Source organism: Polypterus senegalus, chromosome 9 (assembly GCF_016835505.1).
Source record: "Polypterus senegalus isolate Bchr_013 chromosome 9, ASM1683550v1, whole genome shotgun sequence".
NCBI classification, from domain to species: domain Eukaryota; kingdom Metazoa; phylum Chordata; class Cladistia; order Polypteriformes; family Polypteridae; genus Polypterus; species Polypterus senegalus.
The window spans coordinates 31,749,197-31,768,752 of record NC_053162.1 but is presented as its reverse complement, the minus strand read 5'-3'; the positions used below and the strand labels follow the sequence as shown (position 1 = coordinate 31,768,752).

General features: G+C 37.1%; 1 protein-coding gene across 1 annotated transcript; it reads left to right on the top strand.

Annotated features, from left to right (window-relative positions):
* Positions 1-2,751: 2,751 nt before the first annotated feature.
* Positions 2,752-17,393, top strand: LOC120535478. Its single transcript, XM_039763359.1, has 5 exons — positions 2,752-2,890; positions 4,826-4,951; positions 6,108-6,956; positions 9,686-10,081; positions 16,345-17,393. Exons 1-5 carry the CDS (start codon positions 2,752-2,754, stop codon positions 17,391-17,393), a joined length of 2,559 nt encoding a protein of 852 aa, XP_039619293.1.
* Positions 17,394-19,556: the final 2,163 nt, after the last annotated feature.

Here is a 19,556-nt window from a genome sequence, read left to right as displayed (position 1 = left end):
TCTTGTGTGATTTTGGGCTATACAAAAATAAATTGTATTGTATTGTATTGTACATAAAAGAGCCGTATTTAGATGGCATTATATTTACACCAAAACTAATCATTGATCTTTTGTTTAAAAATATTCAGGCTCATCCATCATATTAATATTTTTTAATTTTGGAAGCAGTTATTTCAGTGTATTTATTTATTTCTTGGATTCGTTTTTCTGAAAATACTTTTTAGTTAATAAATTGCTTTCCTTATGGTGTTGCTTAGATGTATGTAGGTCAGAATACTCAAGGCTGATTCCTGACACCTAAAAATTTTATTCTAATTTAGTTAGAAGAAAATGGTTTTTAGAAGTACTAGACTAAGCAGGTGTAGAAAATAGGCGGTTGTGTAGATGGAGAATTTAAATGAATCAAATGTGTTTTTATAAAGAAATCATTTCAGATGGAGATATTCTAATAGAATAGGTTAGTTTGGAAAAGGTGGACTTCTCAAATACTGCAGACTGGACTTGTGAGTTCAGAGTGTCTTGGTATGTGCCAAGCTGAGGAATAGTAGTAGTAGTATTGTCATATGTACAAGGCATTGTTTCTTTATCACATTATTAGAAGAATTTTAAAGTAAATAAGAGTTTTTAAACAAACTGTTAAAATCTTTGCTGAGGTAGCAGGCTGTTTGACTTCCTGTTTTCAAGAAGCAACTTTTGGGACATTAAGTAGTGGCAGTAACTATACAACACTTCATAGTAATTATTAACCAAATTTCAGAGTAGAGACATTTTTTCACTGCTCAACAAGCTAAAACAAGTCTACTGTGTTCCTGCTTGTTAAACATTTTGCCTCCCGTGTCTTGCTGGAATCATAGATCCGTTTCCCAAACACACTGTCCTTTACAGTTATAAGATGCATGGGTGGAAAATTTACAATTAATATTTAGAATATAGTGGGTTGGAAAATCACTGACATAACAGTTGACCCACAACCATGCAGATGCATTAAAAAAAGGTGTTGAGAAAATAAAAGGATGTGTTTCTTTGTCCAGCTACTAATCCTTCCATTTTCTGAAACCACTTCATTTGTTACAGGGCCATGAATCAAAGCCATCTTGGAACAAAAGAGAGGAAACAACCTTACACTAGACACCAGTACATCACAGGGAGGATATATGTTCACACTGAGCCAATTTAGCATTGGTAATTCAGCCTTTGGAATGAGCAAAGAAATGCTGGTAGAACAATAATACTTCATATAGATTATGACCTGACTAGTAATTGAGTCCAGGTACTTAAAGCTGTACGTAGTGCTAGAAACTGTACCACTATGGCAGATGCTGAACTGTTGTTTGTGATTAAATTTGTTTTAGAAGACAAAGACAATGGAATAACAACATATAAAATGGGATACAAATCAAAATCACTTTCCCAACCCACACATTTGTTTCTGCTTTTTCTTGGAGACATCTTAAACATTAAAAATAAATGTATTGATTTTTAATTGAAAAATATGTGCTAATACTTTAAATGTGAGAGCAGCATGATTGGGCATCAGTTATTGCTGCTGCTTCATAGCTACTAGGACCTTGCTTTTTATTCCCGTCCTGGTTACGTGGCTTTTGGATGTTCTGTTTGTTTTTGTGTGGGGTATTTTGCCATATGCCAATATATCTCTGAGTGGAATATTTATTTGGCTATTGTCAGAGGTGGCTGGGGTGGCGACCCCGCAGGGACGCTCACGAGGACCAGAGGAGGGCTTGCGCCTTCCCCAGACCATCTGGAGGCAACCGCCCTGGTTCCTTTGGGGGCTATGGGTACAGAGCTTTGAAGGTCCACCCTGTAGGGGCTCGTGGTCACCGCCGGGGGGGCGCCCCCATGCCTTTGGAGCCCTGGACCTTAGCACTTCCGCCACACCAGGAAGTGCTAGGGGGAAGAGGAGCAGGTACACCCGGAGTGCTTCCGGGTGATAATAAAACTCTCCAGGGCCACACGGCTTTTCACTGTTTTTACTACTAAAATCTCGCTCCGCCTCGGATCCCTAATGCACGTTACTACAAGTATGTTTTAGGAACTGTGCAAACTAATTCCACAATGAATGTATTGACTGCTGACAGTTCATTAGTTGTACAAAATGTCAAATTCAGAAAGCAACAGGGGAACATATATCTACAAAACACATTATATAGTTCCCTCAGACGGTGTTACCTTTTTAAAATAGGCCATAATAATTCAGCCACCATTATGCTTCTTTATGCTTATACATTTGTAATATACTGTATTTTACTTATACCCAATTATTTACTAAAAAAAACAGATTCAGCTTTCCCAAATTGTGACCTTTGCCATGAATGCAGGTTACTTTTTTGCATAACTTTATTTTTAGCCAACTGATGTCCATTCCATTTCCTTGCAGCAGCACCACCTATGTGCCATTTATAAAATAGCTTTCCTGTATATAGTAAGCATTCTCAATCAGATGGCATGTCCACTCAGTTTATGTAGCACTTTTCATGATTGGCCCAGTTTTAAAGTTCTGCATACAACTTGAACAGTCCAGAAAACCTCTTTGATAGCTATTTTGTTGTTGTTTGTTTTCTACTATATCTGTGCCTGTTGATTTCTTTCCCCAAGTCTTTTCTGCATACTGAAGAGGAACCACATTTAATGTAGCCCAACTATCAAATGAATTTCAAATGGTAGATAAAACTCACGTCAGTATCCAAGATTTTCCTGTATGGGCTTGCAAAGCCTGCTTAATGTTTAACTGTGATGGGCCGTGCATGGCTGATCAGGGGAGAAAACGGCTTGGATGGCATGGAGACAGTTGGAGACACAGAGATACTTCTAGATCAGACTTGGCTGTTGTTGTGTGAGCATCCAGACTTCAAAATGGAGTATGACAAGAATGGTAGGTCTCTCTTAATCACTCTTCTCTCTAATCAGTCAGTCAGTCAAGTAAAGGCAAGGTTGTTGCTGATGGAGCTTTGGGGAGTATCCAGTAAGCCCTGATTTATTACTGGTTGGTTTTTACAGATGTCTCTGTAACATAAGTTAAAGTTAGTCATCCTCATTTAGAATAATTAAAATATTGCATAGGATCTCTGTCAATGATGACTTGAACTTGTGTTTTTATGCTTTTTGACTCTGTGTATCACAAAGAACGCAGTGGAACAGAGGATACAATTGGTTATTTTCAATTTATGTGGTAGCCAGTTAGGAAATCAAAACAACTTAAACAATCCAAATGTGACAGTTATTGTTTTAATTAATGAGGAACACTTTGTTCCAGTGCTGGGAAGCATAACATAACTCTAAATGAGTATTATGGTATTTAAAATGCATTAAATTCAGGTATGAGATTGAACTGTGATCACCAGCTTCCTATCATTCTGGTAACCAGTTTGGAAAACTGATTTTTGGAATAACTAATTGGTTTTCAAATTGCATAAATTGACTAAGTTACATGGAATGACTCTAACTGTGTGTAATTATTCCTGTCTATCTGCTGTTCTGTAATGTTTTTTTAATACCTTTGTCAGGGTGGTTCACTGGTTATTGCCTTCGTAAAATTCAAGAAAACTGGGTTCAGTTTCCAGCTGTGATCGTTTGTGTCAATATCTGGCATCTTTCCACTTCACAAAGGTGTAAAGTTTATGTTAATTGTGTTTCATTCAGTCAGCATTTGTGAGAGGGCTTATGAACAATTATGACTGTCGATTGACCTCTGTTTTTACCCAGTGCTGCTAGGACAGGCTATATCTCTCTGCTAATTTGTGTGGGAAAAAAATCAATTTATTATCAGTCTGGCTTTGTCAGGTTCAATGTTTTAAGGACTGGACCCTATGTCTGCAGCATCTGGCACAAAGCTGAGACCAACCCTACACAAGGTGTCAGTCCATCAGAGGGAGCACTCCTGTACCCACAATCACTTCCAAGGGGCGAAGCTTAGAGTCATGAATTAACCTAACTTGCCTTTGTGAGAAATGGGTGATGGACTAGACTATATAAATAATGGCTGATTCAGAGTTTCAACTTGGGACTTTAGAACTGTGAAACAGTATCGGTAAACACAGCATCACGCCATGGAAAAAATACAGTTCAGAAAATGGATGGGTGTATCATAATTTTATAGGTTTAGGTTCTATAACATATCAACAGTCTAGACACCTATTTCAGTCCATATATTCTCTTAAGCCATTAAGTCCAAAGCAAGATTGCCTAGCATAACATTATCAACCACAAGTCAGGGACAAATCCTGAACTAGACACCAGTGAACCACAGGCCACACTGAAGCACACACCCGCTCTCATTCATACCTCACAGATTTTATCTGTCTGTCTAACCTACACATCTTTGTGAGACTTCAATGTCTGGGGAAAACTTCAGCATATTCACTGGTTTGGGCAGAGTTGTGTAAGCTCCGCAGCTAATCACCAAGCTGAGATTTGAGTTCTCATCTCTAAAGCTTTGTGACAGCTGCAATAACCAATGTGCCTCTCTTTCTGTAATACTGAAATTCTTAAATATTGGAAAAACTCACTCCATGTATCACTCTTTCTTCTACATCAGGACCTGACGCCTTTCTGAGACTGTCCCAAGTGTCTGTTATTAATGTTCAGGTTTATCTCACTGTTATACATCTCCTGCTTTGATTCATATACCCCAGATTAGGCTTCTCTTCTACAGTGATCCTAACTTGAATCTTAGTGGGCTTGAAAATGAATAGAAACACTGTAAAACACTGTGAATTGTAAGAACACACTTCTCCACGTGTGACAGTGGTTAAACAGACAAGGGTTTAACAAACGTGTGTAAGTCTGAACTTGTGGCTTTTCTTAACAGGGCTACTCCTTAATGCCATCCTCTTCCTGGTCTTGTTTGGTGACTTAGCACTGTCATGTCCAACAAACTGCAAGTTTTGCTCCACTGGCCTAGCAGAATGCACACAGATCTCATCTCTGGAGGAAGGTAAGTGAAGTGTGGAGTATTTTGAAGTGAGGGTGGTGGTTGTGGGTATTCAAATCTTGAAATATCACTCCAGTAAATGTTTTTATGTATGTTATACCGTACACTGGAAGCTTGTCATGTGCAGGGTTCAGGCAAGGAAGAGAGGGTTTGGTGATCCTTAGTTGAGCCCCCTTGTATGTAATCAAAAGCTTTAACTAGAGACCATTGTTGAGAACTCTTTTGTCAATTAACTGTCTTCAGTATGCTGGGTCTGCTTTTATGGTCAATGAATGCTACTGCTGCTCCTGAAGTGCTTACCAGATGTACATGATTTGTCTCTGCATTTGTTCTGTAATGAAAATGAAACATTTCCAATCTTTTTAAAAATTTCTCTTTAAATTTTATTTCTTTTTAGAGGAAGTATGGTGACACAGTTGAAAGTGTGGCCACCTCTCAGTTTAATTTCTGGCTAGCGTGATTTCTATGTGCAATTTGCATATTGTCCCCATGCTTATATGGATTTTCTTCCACAGTACAAAAACCTGATGCTAACTGAAGATAATAAATCAGTCTGGGTCAGTGCATGAGTGCATCTTTTGATCAAGTTGGTTTCTGTTTGACCCTAACACCAGAGCTGCCAGAATAGACTCTGGTTCCTTTTTCAGAATGGAGGAGAGCCATTCACTCATCTGTTTCATAATTATAGGGTGGGCAATTCAAACCAAATAAAACTTTTTTTAGTATCTTCCAAAACTGAAAACATACAATGAACATTTATGATTGAAGCTATAAATAAAAAGCACAGTACTAGAGTCTAGTTCAGTATCTTATGTTTATGTAGAACTAAAAAACTGCATAGCCAGCTGCAAACGAAACTATACGAGCCAGTCATGTCAGCAGACTATAATTCACAGGAGCACAGTTTCACACTTTATTAGAAGTGCAAAGGCTCCCATTGTTGCAGTTTAGAAACACACTGTACAGACTCCAATGAATGGATAAGTACTTTGCAATGTCCTATGTGTAGATGTATGACATGTTTGGATAATGCATCATACTCCTTGAATTTCTGAAGCAATTAGATGCTAGCATTGATTATTGTAATTTTTATAATAATAATGATGCAATGCCCTATATAGACTATGTCCACTTCGTTAAATGCTTCTTTGTGTTTCAGTTTTAACTGCCTTACCAACCCAGACCGAGAAGGTATTATTTCGCAAAGGAACGGCAAGTCACATTCCGAGTGAAGCCTTTCAAAACTTTTCCAACTTGAATGTCTTGTCTATAACTGAATTTCCTATTTCATCTCTGAAAAACCACACTTTTCTGATGAGAGATTCTGAAAGATTCCAATTTCTGGATCTCAGCAGCAACCAGTTAACAAGTTGTGGAGTGGAGGCGTCATCTTTCACAGGGCTGAAAAACCTCACTGACTTTACATTGACCAACAACAAACTGGACAATCTGAAAAAATCATGGTTCTTTGATATGTGGCAACTTCAGAAGCTCAATTTGGCCTTCAATTTTATTTCGTACCTACCACCTCACACTTTTGACAATTTATGGAAGCTGCAGAAGCTCAATTTAAGCTCAAATGGCATCCTGTATATATCTACTGGTTCATTCTTTGGTCTTCTGAGTTTGACTGACTTGGATCTGTCAAGTAATGACATGGTATTTATTAACACAGATGCATTTGAACCTCTTGTGTCTGTGAAGCACATTGATGTCTCTCACAACAGACTAAAGACGCTGCCTGACTTTCCCAAGCTTGTAGCTTCTCTGCTGCTTCAAAATAACTCCTGGCACTGTAGCTGCCAGTTTGTGCAATTACTGGAAAGACTTAAGGATAAATTGAAAGATTCCAGAACTGTCACCTGCAGCAGCCCCGAAGAGGCAAACGACAGTCCAGCACTGATGGCTTATGCCATGGTCTGCAGCTCAAATACAACTGATGAAGTGCTTCCAACCATCACATCTGGACCCAGAGAGAGCAGCTCCTCATGGATCTATGGATTTATAGGTAATGAAAGATCTTCACACAAAGATGGAACACATTGTCACCTGTTATCGCTTAGAATCATTTCTATATACCAATATAACTAGAGTGAATTAAGTTTATATGCCACCAAGTTTTAATACTTTTTAAATATATAGAAATGTAAAAGTGGAATAGGCAAAATACCTTAAACTACATATGCTACAGTTTTATTTTGTCACAGTTTGTCCTATATAAACATTTCCATGTATTCATCCCTTCATTTTCTGAAAACTGCCTTATTTATTTCAAGGTTTTAGGGAGTTGGTGCCTGTCCTAACAAGATGGAATACAAGGCAGGCACCAACCTGAACTAAATGTCTTATTACAAGGAACACTTGCTCACACACTTCAACAAAATGGGTACATTCGAATGTTCATGTCATTCAGATGGCAAAAGGAGTTGGGTATGACTAGCACTCAGGTCAAAGGTTGGGAGAAAAATGGCAATAGTTTGCAACTATGGCTAATGCAATTCTTGATCTTTTGGGGGTTAAAGCATTTTGGTGCTTAGCAGGCCTTCAGTTGACAGGCTCTGTTATACTTTATAACCATGCTGCCATATAGACATGTAATTCATTATTTCATATTGGAAATATATAAAGCATAACATTCACACCTACTTAATACAAGTAAGAGTTTCTGGAGCTTAACTTGGCTGTGTTGGGCCAAAGGCAGGAGACAGCATTGGAGAGGACATCAGTTCATTGCAGGGCCCACTCACACATGCATGACCAATTAAGAGTAACTAATTCGCCTAACCTACATATCTCTGGGGATGTAAGAAAGTGAGAATAACATGCAAACTGCACAGAATTAACAACCAGGCACAACATTCAAACTTAGGATGCTGGATCTTTAATGCAACAACACTACTAACCACTGCATATTAAGAAATATTTATGAATTCAAATATATATCAGTGTACCTTTAAAATTGTGGTGGCCAAATGTACATGTATGCATGAGGTACATGGAACTGTCATGGTCCTGCTTAAATAATATAGAGTTTTATTAATGTTTTGTACATTTGTACATATACTACCAAAAACAACACTATTTTGCTCCATATTAATTACTGAACTAAAAAAAAACTCCTTGATTTAATTTTTTTTCCAGTTTGTATTGTACATGTTTTAGGAATGAGATTAGAAGCTCACTTGTAACACTGCACTATCTGGCTTCTTCTGCTGAAAAAGTAAAATAATAACTCAGGTCCACGGTGCAGACCACATTTAAATAAGGACAAGCCTGTAGGGTGGTCTTTCCCACTTTAAACTAAGATGACGGGAAAAAAGTATTCAACCAAAAACATAAAGAGGCTGTTCCAAGATGTGATGTGTAAAAATGAATAAGTAAAATCAAGCTGAAAAATATCAGTTTCACCAGGCGGCATCTAATACGAATGTGAAGCTGAGTACAGAAGTTTGAAACTTTCAGCCAAGATCTGAATATTTATATTATAGCAATCATTTGGGAATACTCAGAATTGAACTTTGAACATGCCAACCTGATTATAAGCTATATATAAAGACTGGCAAACTTATAAGAAAAAAATCCCCCTGTTGATGTTAAAGTGATGCATTTTTAGACTAGTCTTCTTTAAACCAGTGGTTCTCAACCTGTGGGGCGAGCCCCCCTAGGGGTGTGTGTAGTAACAAAAAGGGGGGCGCGAAGATGTGAAAAAAAGAAAACAAGAATCAAAAATATGAAAAAAACATCTGTTGAAAACAAAACAAATTAACTTAAATTACATTCTGATGCTAGAACAATAAATATAGAGTTAGATAAATGTAGATAAAAGTTAAGTAGGTATAATGAAATATGCATCTACATTTCAAAAAAATGTTAGGAGGGCGCGATCAAAACTGTTATGAAAACTCGGGTCGCAAATACTTAAAGGTTGAGAAATGCTGCTTTAAACTGTTCTTTTAATTTTCAGTATGAGCTGACTTGGAAATACTGTGCACACTAAACCCTTCTGAAATGCACTGTATTCAGAGGATAGCAGACAGAAATGTTTGCTGTTTTTATTGAACTGAAGTTAAATACACTTTAAAAGTCATAATACCTTTAGATCTGTAGGGGTTTTTAATTTCAGTTGAGACTAAGCATTGAACGTTTAAAAATAACTTATTTTTACAAATTGAAAACTGCGACTATGATTTTCTACTGATAGTGTAATGAGCACATAATTATGGTCACTTTGACCAAGTAATCCTGTCATAAAGACATCATATGCATTTTCAAGTGTGCATATGAAGTATAGAATCATATTTAGTTTGAAACCAAAAGGCCCAATCAAGGCTATGCAGGCCACAGAGTTTATAGTAACTGGTATACAGGTGTCATGGGAAGGAGATGTTTGTTATAAGGACTGGAAATGAACTAGCATGCTTATAGAGAGCCTGCGACTCCATAAACTGAAAACTTAGATCCACTAATGGCATGATTTTCTAGAAAAGTAAATAAAAAATAATAATGATAATAATTATTCAAGTAGAACAAGGACTGATGGCAACCATAACACACACACACAACATTGACTGCTTAATGCAATTAAAACAGGTGGGAATATTAAATAAAACCGCATTAATATCCTTATCAAACCAAAGATGATAATTATAAATAATCGCATTGTTTTTTGGACATTCAGTGAAAGTAATGAAATGCTTAACATACAAAGTGACTGGTTACTTCTCTTGTTTGTTTCAGGTGGACTCTTACTGGGGTTTATTTTATTCATGATTCTGTGGCTGATAAGAAAGGTTATAAAGCAGGGAATTCTTAAGAACCCTGCAATTCAAGGTATTGAGTCAGGGAGTATAAGAGATAAGAAATCATCAATAAGGCTATCAGTCACTCAACATGACCCGTTTTCAGCTTCGCCAAACCTGGGGTTTGGGCTTCGTCAGGGAGATCAGGATGATATGAAGACACCCCAGCCTGTGGTCAATCTAGATGATGTTCCACAAAACCCTTCAAACAACGAGACAGATACCGTAGGGAGGATTCGCCTGTGTAAGACTGCCCCCAGTCTTCTTCCTGCTCCAGACGTCTTCACGTCCTCCTCATGGTCCAAAGGGGGACTTGATGCCATCAAATTGCGAGGTAATTCCTTTGTTTTGTGAACCTTGCTCATTTAATTTCTGACCATCCCTGCTGCTTTTAATGAAACCGTCAATAGCACTGTAATTAAAATGAGAAGATATTTAAGTTGGGTTTAAAAAATGCAACTAGAATGAACTAGAACTAGATATTGGAATTTTTTTGCTGACAAATGCTTTTTAGCTGATTGTTCCCATTTCTAAAGTTGTATCTCTTTTAGGAGCATGTGTGTAATTGTTCAACGGTGTGCTCATTTTTCTATTTCTAACTGATACATTAATGGGGCTGGCATGCCTCACACCAGCAGATTCTCCCTCAGTGTCTTCGGCTTTGGTCCGTCTCAATCTGTTGAGTAAGATTTCATCTGGTTTATCTCAACCCTCTACCAGTTACCTCCATATAACTATTAATGAAAAAAGGAATACATAGGAATACATGCGCAAAACATGAGCATAATTCTATTGATTGTATGAGAGCGTGTTTACAGATGCAAACTGCACAGAATCATCTTAGCACTATATGATAAACCACAATCTAAATACTGAGATTATCTTTACATTTCTAATTTTGTCAAATTGATTATTTTAGTTTTGTACATAGCGCGTTTGCACTGAATCATAACGTGGTTTTTGTATGACAATTCTAATTCACACGCACATATCCAAATTATAGAATTTATTTGAATTTTTTTTTTTTTTAAAAATATCGTAATTATTTTCAATGATTATCCATTTCCGGACATAATTAAGAAAATGCAGAAAAATACAAGATGAGATAAAATTAAGAAGGTTCTTGTTAATAAAATACTTTATTATAAATGTCTTACAGTTTAAAGGGTGCCATATTTTAAGTAATCCTAAGTAATACTAAGTTACGTTTTGACACTTTAAAGCATATTAGTAAGTCTGTACCAAGAATGGCTTTAACATGCACTACTGTACTCTTCTTTACATGCCCTATGTTGTCAAGGTTGTTTCCTTTTTATAAAATGTGTAAAAAAAAAAAAGAGACACAAAGTCTGGATCTGTCAATAGGGTGTTCATGAATTAGGCTAAAATTTTGGTGCTAAAGGAAAATAAGAAGACATTTCACAAATGTACAGTATGTAACCTTACAGTTTAAATACATGAGCAACCGCAATTGCCCACCCTAAATACCTGGCTCATTTATTACACTTTAGGGGGTATTTGTGTGCCATTGCTTCTTTTTGCTCAGCCTATTTTGATAGGTAGCTTATTACCTCATGCCCCCCCCATCTATTAATTATTCTTCTTTGAATGAACCAAGCAAATAGAAAACAGCATTTAACCGAATAGTTTACAGACTTTACATGACTACAATTACAGCTGTACAACTTAACTTGCAGTACTAATCTGATTTTTTTTTTTTGTCATTAATGAATTTTATTTCATACAGTTTGTATCAGTTTGAGCATTCAGCTTTAGGTTCAGTTGCACGTATTTGTTTAGGTTCAATTTAACGTACCATTGATTAAAAAAATAATTTAATTATCATTAAACTGTTAAACTTTTTAACTATATTATTATAAAAATGTGATTCTTACATTAAGAAAACTGATTCATAGAGAGATGTCATTGTGATAGAACATCAGATAAAGAAAAGAAAACGTGGTGTTAAGGCCATGAGAGGTCCTAAAGCTAGCCTGAAAAAGGAGCTAACATCAGTAATCTGAAGAGGACCAGACAATGACTAACTTCACAATCAGCAATTCATACATGCCTACACAAACTCAACCCTAATGGGCATGTGCCATGATTATTTACTGTGTAGGTCATCTTGGTTCCCTTCCACAGTAAGACTAAAAGCCAAGAAATTCCAAATGTAAAGAAAATACATGATAAAAGAAACAAACCCAGCACAAAATGCATTGATGTGGAAAACCCAACTGTAGACCTTCTGAGACAGGGAAAACGTGATCACTGCATTGAGCTGAGCAGTAAGGAATACAATATGTGAAGTTCAAAGACACAGTCAACTTACTGCTCTGCATTTTTATTGCACTTTTTTCTTTCTTTCTTGGAACTGAAGGTTATGTTGCTAGTAACATTTTCTGGTGTTTGTGTGGATACAGAATAGCAACTTGTCCATGTGGCCTAAATGTGATTGATACCACCTTAGCAGTGACACAATCCTTTTGTGCCTGATGCTCAAAGTAAAATATTGTGGTTAAATTTAATTTAACCTTTATTATTATTTTTTATTTATAATTCTTATTTTCGTAAAAACCAATGCATCCTCACTAGTACTGTAGTTCTATCACTAGTGCCATTATTGTACTAATCTGATCATCCAATGAGTTTCTCCAACAGCATAGTAGAAATTATTGTCTTGGAAAGGTTGCAGAGGTTAAAAAGGCTTTTCACATTCAGATGTTTGCTGTTTTTCTCCCCCTTGAGAATTTGTTTATTGGAGTAAAACAGCCAGGGAAATGTGGAATGAAATAGTGGTAGTATCTGGCAAAGTCAAGAGTTTATACTCCTGTTTTTGTGAAAATGGAGTGAAAGACCCCAAGTTTCTCTAAATTTATATATACCTGTAGTTTTTAAGTCAACTTTTATTAAAAAAAAAAATCTAGATCAGGGGTGCCTAATACGTCGATTGTGATCGACTGGTAGATCTGAAAGGTAGTGCAGGTAGATCGCGTTGCATTCAAAAAAAATTTTTTTAAACGTTAGTCTATCATATATCCTCCCTATGGCATTTTCCACTTGATTGACATACAGGGTGGCCAGTCTGAGATCTCTTTTCTTCTAACACACTGGTCATCCCGCACTCACGATCAAACGCGTGAGCTACTGCAAAACTCCGGCTAGCTAAAACATCTAGCTAGCCTTCCAATTTATATAGACTAAAGAAGGGATTTAAAAAAAATTGTTGGTTATGGGCTGGATGTGGAATTAGAAGGGGATTTTTTTCTCTCACATGTCACAATTGAAGTGTGTTTGTCTGATCTGTCAATCTATCATTGCTATTCCAAAAAAGGAAAATGTGGAAAGGCACTTTCGAACTGTTCATAAAAACTATGAAACTGATTTCCTTCCGAAAAGTGATCTGAGAAAGAGAAAGGAGAGGGAACTAAAATTGCAGTTAATCGGACAGCCGTCATTTTCCACTTGGTTGAATTCAAAAGCAAAGGAAGACACACCGAGGCATCGTTGATCGATCATTAAGCATAAGAAGTCCTTCCAAGATGTAGAGATGATAAAAGATGCCTTCGTTGATGCAGATGGCTAGGGAGAAATTCCCGCTGAGATTTCAAGACCCCTGGCCAGAGAAAAAGGAGTTTCTTCCTTGTCATTAAACATGCAGAATACAATCAACTTAATAACGATCAATGGCCGCTAGACTTGGCATTTTTTTTCCGATCTGACCAACATGTTGAATGAGCTTAATTTACAGCTTCAAGGTAAAGAGAAAACTATGGTCAATATGATTAGCTCAGTTAATGCTTTCAAACGAAAAATGCAATATCTTTTCTCAATGCTGCAGTGCCTTGATTTGGGGAACATCCAAAACCTCGCGTCAGAGCTGGAGACGCAATGGAAGGCGTGTGCGCAGCTTGACAGCATATGCTACACAGAGCAGATTGAAAATTGTCTGTCAGACTTTATCTAATGGACAAAAAGTAACGATTCGAGTGTTGCCCAATGTAGCGGAGTAAGAGTAGCATTTCTTCTTCACAAATGTACTCAAGTAAAAGTAAAACGTATGGTGCAGTAAAACTACTCTTAGAAGTACAATTTTTTTAAAAAGTTGCTCAAGTAAATGTAACGGAGTAAATGTAACTCGTTACTACTCGCCTCTGATACTCAGTGTGTATATATATCATTTTTAATGTAGGTAGATCATTTTGACCTGGTCATTTTAAAAGTAGCTCGCAAGCCGACAAAGTGTCAGCACCCCTGATCTAGATTATGTTTTGTATATAACCTTTTTTCCTTTGTTTTTAATCCATGTTTTCTTTTGGCTTAAGATTGTTAATAACTGGGTTAGATCTGACCCAACCAACTACTGACAAAAACAACTACATCCCTTCGATTCAATATTCTATGTGTGGACACAGGATCGGTACCATCATATGGTAAAATATTGGTGACCCTCCAAAAAGTACTCAAGAACTCAAGTAACTTTTCTACAGTAGAAACATTTTTTACGTTTTGGCTGCTATAAGTAATCTCATTAGAACACCTTTTTTAATATATTGTCTTGGTTTAAGAGGCAGTACCTAATGTCTTGGAATCATGCCAGTTGGGCTTCACCATTCAGTTTTAGATTGCCTTGTTATGATCGGTAGCCTTTATTAATTATATTAATAATAAATAATCAAAAATACAAAATAAATATCTCAAAATACTAATTTTAAAACAAAGGAAAAAAAGCAAAATAGCTTACATGAATTAATTAACAAAAAGGCAATAACAATACATTTAAGGGCTCGTTTATACTTCACGCTCGTAACGCGTACGCGCCCGCATCATGGCTGCCATGCATTCCCAGCGTTCATTTGATGCGTCCTCTGAGCAGGTCCTTTAGAAATTAACGTGATGCGTGTGCGAGTTGCAGTACCAGCAAAAAGTAGCCGGATGCAGTGTTCTAAAAGGTGGAATGTCAGAGCCTCTGGTTACTATCTACATGTGACAGAAACATCCTTTTCAGAGATATTGCGGTAAGGTATAAACAGTAAAACAGCAGGAGCGTCCGTTGCAGCATGCGTCGCGTCGTGTGAAGCATAACTCCGGCCTTAGAGCCACAGTCCAGAACTCCAGATTTCTTTTTTTTTTTTCCAACGTTTTATTGAATTTCATTTCAAGCAATTAACATTCCACACAAGCATGTCAAACTTGACAAAACTAAATTCAAATCAGCCCCCACCCATGAGAAAGAGAGCAAGGCCCACAGCCAGAATCCAGATTTTAAGATAGGTATATCATGAAGAGACTTTAAACAAGGGAACGATGAAAAAGGAGCCAAAAATCCCAGTTGTAGATACAAATAAATAAATTTCAGATAAATGCAGGTTGAATTAATGCAGCACCTCAGAGTTAGGGTAAAGGAGCGAGGCTAAAATACAGAGCAGAATAAAATACACATAAACCAATATATCAATATCAAGAAAGCAGTGAAAAGTGACAAAAACAAGGAAAAATATTATGAAAGATGGAACAAGGCTCAAATCCTAATACTATATCTGTGGTCATTCATGGCTGAAGTGTAGTTTTACTTTGTTCCACTTGGGAAAGCAACCGACTTTGGTGATTTTAAATAAATTCTAATTTCTCATGTTCAAGGTTTATCCATGGCTGTTTTGCAATTTAGCACTTAATTGATGATAACAACAGACCCACACTGTGGCCATCAGTGACTAATGCTTAGAAATATTGATATGGAATCTCACAAGACAATGAAAAATATACTTTTGACATATATCTGCATAAGTAATACAATATGTAGGGAATGTACAAAATACAGAAAACATTTAACCACAATCTTAGTTTTCATTATGCCGATGATATTGTTTTCTGACTTTTATTGGTAAATATTCTGCTGGAAGTACTACTATACATGAGTCAGTAATGGCTACAAGGATAATTTTATTAGTGGCAACCATGTGTTAAGATGCATAAAAGTACACACCTTTAATATTCTATGTTTTCCTCACACATTCCCTGTTAATTGGAAGACATCAACCTTATTTTTAGAGAGGTCTCCGAATGACTGCTGTATACTTCCAGTATTCATTGCTTCATGCAGAAACTAATGTCACATTTCTAAGTCATATAGATTCATATTAAATGAGATACAGGGGTATAATACAGCAATAAATCTCACCACCATTTACTGAGAAGTCACATTATAATAGTTGTAGTTTAATACATTATAGTGGAAAACAGGTTCTAAATGTAACCATAACACATTAAATATACTGCAAGATCTGCATGTCACTCCACAAATGTGACTTTCCACATTACTCACAGCATCCTACAGAATTTAGCGGATAAGCAAGTGGAATGTTTTTTAAAAAACATTGTTCTTGTTCCATTCTTGTCCTCTAAAGAAACAATAATGCTTGCAAATTTTGAAACCTTTCCAACAGCTTAATGTTGTTTTAAGAAATAAATAATAAGTTGATTAAGTTCTCCTTCTATGTTTTAATCACTACAAAATTTAGGGGAACATTTTTAAAAAGTAAAGGATTTTGAAAAATAACACTAAATCATAATGTGCAAAAATATTTTCTGCTGCAGATTCACTGAAGTATTTTGAGACTGATCAGGTTGACCAAGTCACACTTCCACCAAAGGAGATGACTGTCCACACTGAAGTCTTTAACTTGCCCAGAGGAGACTACTATAACTCAGCCAGTGCCACTGTCAACCTAGAAAATCCTGGTGAGATGTTTGTGAAGTATTCTACTGCCAGAAGAAGCAAAACCTGGAGCAATCTATGTCTCAATAGCTCTAGTCCATCTTCGGTTGATCACCAAAGCACCAAATGCACGACAGCCCTCACCAACCTCTCTGGATTTACCAGTATTAAGGCTACTGGGCCTATGACTGAAGTACACACTAAAAAGACAGGGGAAGGCCCAGGCATTCTAGAGGAAGGACCAAGGAAGACTGGGTTTGGTCTAATTCAAGACTCTGATGATAGCTTCTCAACAAAGATTGATAGCTGCTTCTCTAATGATGCCTTTGAAGACAATGTGTGGTGCTACAAGACTCAGAAAAACAATATCCAGGAACCAGGAGAAGAGAACACACATGCTTCTGAATCTTCAGACTCATCTTTTCTGTCAAGCTTAGCAAAGTCATCCTGGGCAGAGAAAGACCATCATCACCCTCATGATCTAGAAGGTACCATGTGGCAAAACTCAAATGAGCTTGGGTTTGCTCAACCAAATAACAATGCCAGTCCCAGTGGTTTATTTAAGGTTGAAAACAGTGAGAGTTCTAGCACAGACCAATTCCATAGGCACTTCCAAATGACAAGGCATTCTAGTAACAAGCAGAAGGTAGAAGGGAGCACCTGGACAGGTGAATTATTGACAAGGGAGAGGTTTTGGAAATATCACACAAACTGTTGTGATGAGTACAGGCCATGCCCAACTGCTAGGAAAGTGATTAAAAGACTTAGGAATGCCAAGGTGATTGAGTCTGAAGGTGCCGATGACATTACCAGGCCTCCATGTGACCTTGAGCTTCTGAAAAATAATGAGGTGTTAGAAATGAATCTCTTAGTGAAATTGCAGGAGAGGGAAGAAAGAAAGCGGAGAGCCTTAACTCCCTGGAAGTGATGTTGAATATGAGAGAGAAAGGAAAAGTACAAATCTAGGGTCTGTCAAATTAATTATTGAATTATAGCAATTATAATATGAATACAAGAAACAGGCACTATATATGGTGATTGAATCAAAGGCTTAATTTTCTACATTTTCTTTTTGTCCATGCTTGAGAGTAAACTAGTAAAGGAAGTCAATCCGGGGTTAACACATTGTGGCATGTTTGTGTCAGTGACTTTCTTTACATACAATATATAATGGAAATAAAAATATTTAATGAACAAAATCAAAATCTGACAAAACAAATAACATGAATATTTATTTAAAAGGCAGTAGTAAAGGCAATAAAACCTGAGCTATTTTTTTCAAAAAGTGACATATTTTACAAAGTGATTTAGTGCAGCATGGTGGTGTGATGGTTATTGCTCCTTACACATTTAGTGTCCTGGCTTAGAATTCCATTACTGGTTTCCCTCTGTGAGGTATTTGCACATTCTCACCGTGTCTGTGTTGTTTTTCTCCTGGTTCTCTGCTTTTCCTACCACATCCAGAAAGATATCTGTGTTACATTAATTAATGACTTCAAACTAGCTGTGTGAAAAGCTCTCAAGAGCATTTCCTGACTTGCACCCATTGCTGATGTGATTGACTCTGGACTCCCATGGCCCTGAACGGGATTAAGTGGGTTTGAGAGAATGAATGTGAAACTTCTATTAAAAAAACGAACACAATGACTTTTGAAACCCGTACTGTTCTTATACATCTTTGTGAACTCTCTTTTTTCATTGTAGGATTATGGACAGCCAGAACTTGGGTGTAAGGCAGGAGCCAACCCTAAAAAGGACAACATTTTGTCATAGAGCATAAACACACCCACACACACACACACACACTTGCTCATATTATTCAGAGTTAGAGATGCCAGTATACTTAGACCTCCTTTCTTTAGAATGGTGGGAGAAAGCCATGGTACCCGGCGAAAATTCCCAAACAGTTATGGGGAAACATGCAAACTCCAGAGAACAACAACTGGGCTGGGAATCAAAGCAAAGACTCTGGAGCTGTGAGGCAGCAACACTAATCACTGTACTCATTAAATCTTGTAAACACAAATTGGCCTGAATGTAGACCATGTCCAGTGGTACTGGATGTGCTTATAGCCAGTTTGGGTATAAATTAAGAATTGTGAATAACATCACAATATAAATGTATTTTATATTTTAAACCTGTTTAATTTCTTTAATGTGACAGTATGTAGCTTCGATAAGATGATAAATATGAATATTTGCACATTTCTGACTACACTGTGATCTCAAAAATCATTTGTGATATTTCTTTATAGTCTCAAATGTTCCAGAAAGAAGATGTGTTAACACATTTTCTCCAGTCAATGATGTGGCATCTATGGTCCGGCACAGAGTCAATTTTAGGAAAGGCTTCAGTTTGCCTATGATGTCCAGGCTTGTTTCTGGGATTTCACAACTGGACTGCACTCATCCAGTATCCTGGAGTTCACCATGGGCAGGGCCCCCCTTGAGTTGTCCATTCCAAAGAAAACTCAACCTTAACCATTTCACTGAAAAGGAAGAGGCAGAGGTTGTCTCAGGCTTAGACAATATACTTCAGCCGACAGCAATGTCTTGTGCTTTGACAAAGAATAATGAAGTTAGGTGTTCCTTGAACCAAGAAAATGACCCTGATGTTTGTCTGAGTAATATGGGCAACCTAATAAATGGGTCTTGTAACACCTCCAGCAACCTGCACATGAGTAAAGTTGCTTTTTCAGAGTCTTCCCACAGTAGTGATTCATCTTTGAAACCAAGTGCTCCCTTTTCTGGAAACCTATGTCACCACAGTGAAAGAACTCTGCTAAAAGAAGATGAAAATGCAAGGGAAGGGCAAATCGAAAGATCGGCACAAATACCTTCTTGTATGTTCAGTGCTGCATTTGAAACCTGTAGTAAGAGCCAGTCACCATTTAAGGCTACAGAAGAAGATAAGAACAAAGCTGGAAAAAACCTGAATGAGCAAAATGAAATGAAAACAAATGAGTGTAATGGGCACTCACTGGAACAAGTGAATTTTATGGAGTCCACAAAGGAAACTGTCCACATTAAAACCATTAATAGAAGTAAAAGGACAGCTTCGGTACTGTTGGCTACCAGGGGTTTTGAAGAG

Excerpts from the sequence above, each read along its gene's own strand:
- LOC120535478 (XM_039763359.1), top strand. The coding sequence starts at position 2,752 with ATGGGCCGTGCATGGCTGATCAGGGGAGAAAACGGCTTGGATGGCATG. Across the intron at positions 2,891-4,825 it reads AATGGAGTATGACAAGAATG|GGCTACTCCTTAATGCCATC; the intron begins GTAGGTCTCTCT and ends TTTTCTTAACAG. Across the intron at positions 10,082-16,344 it reads TGATGCCATCAAATTGCGAG|ATTCACTGAAGTATTTTGAG; the intron begins GTAATTCCTTTG and ends TTTCTGCTGCAG.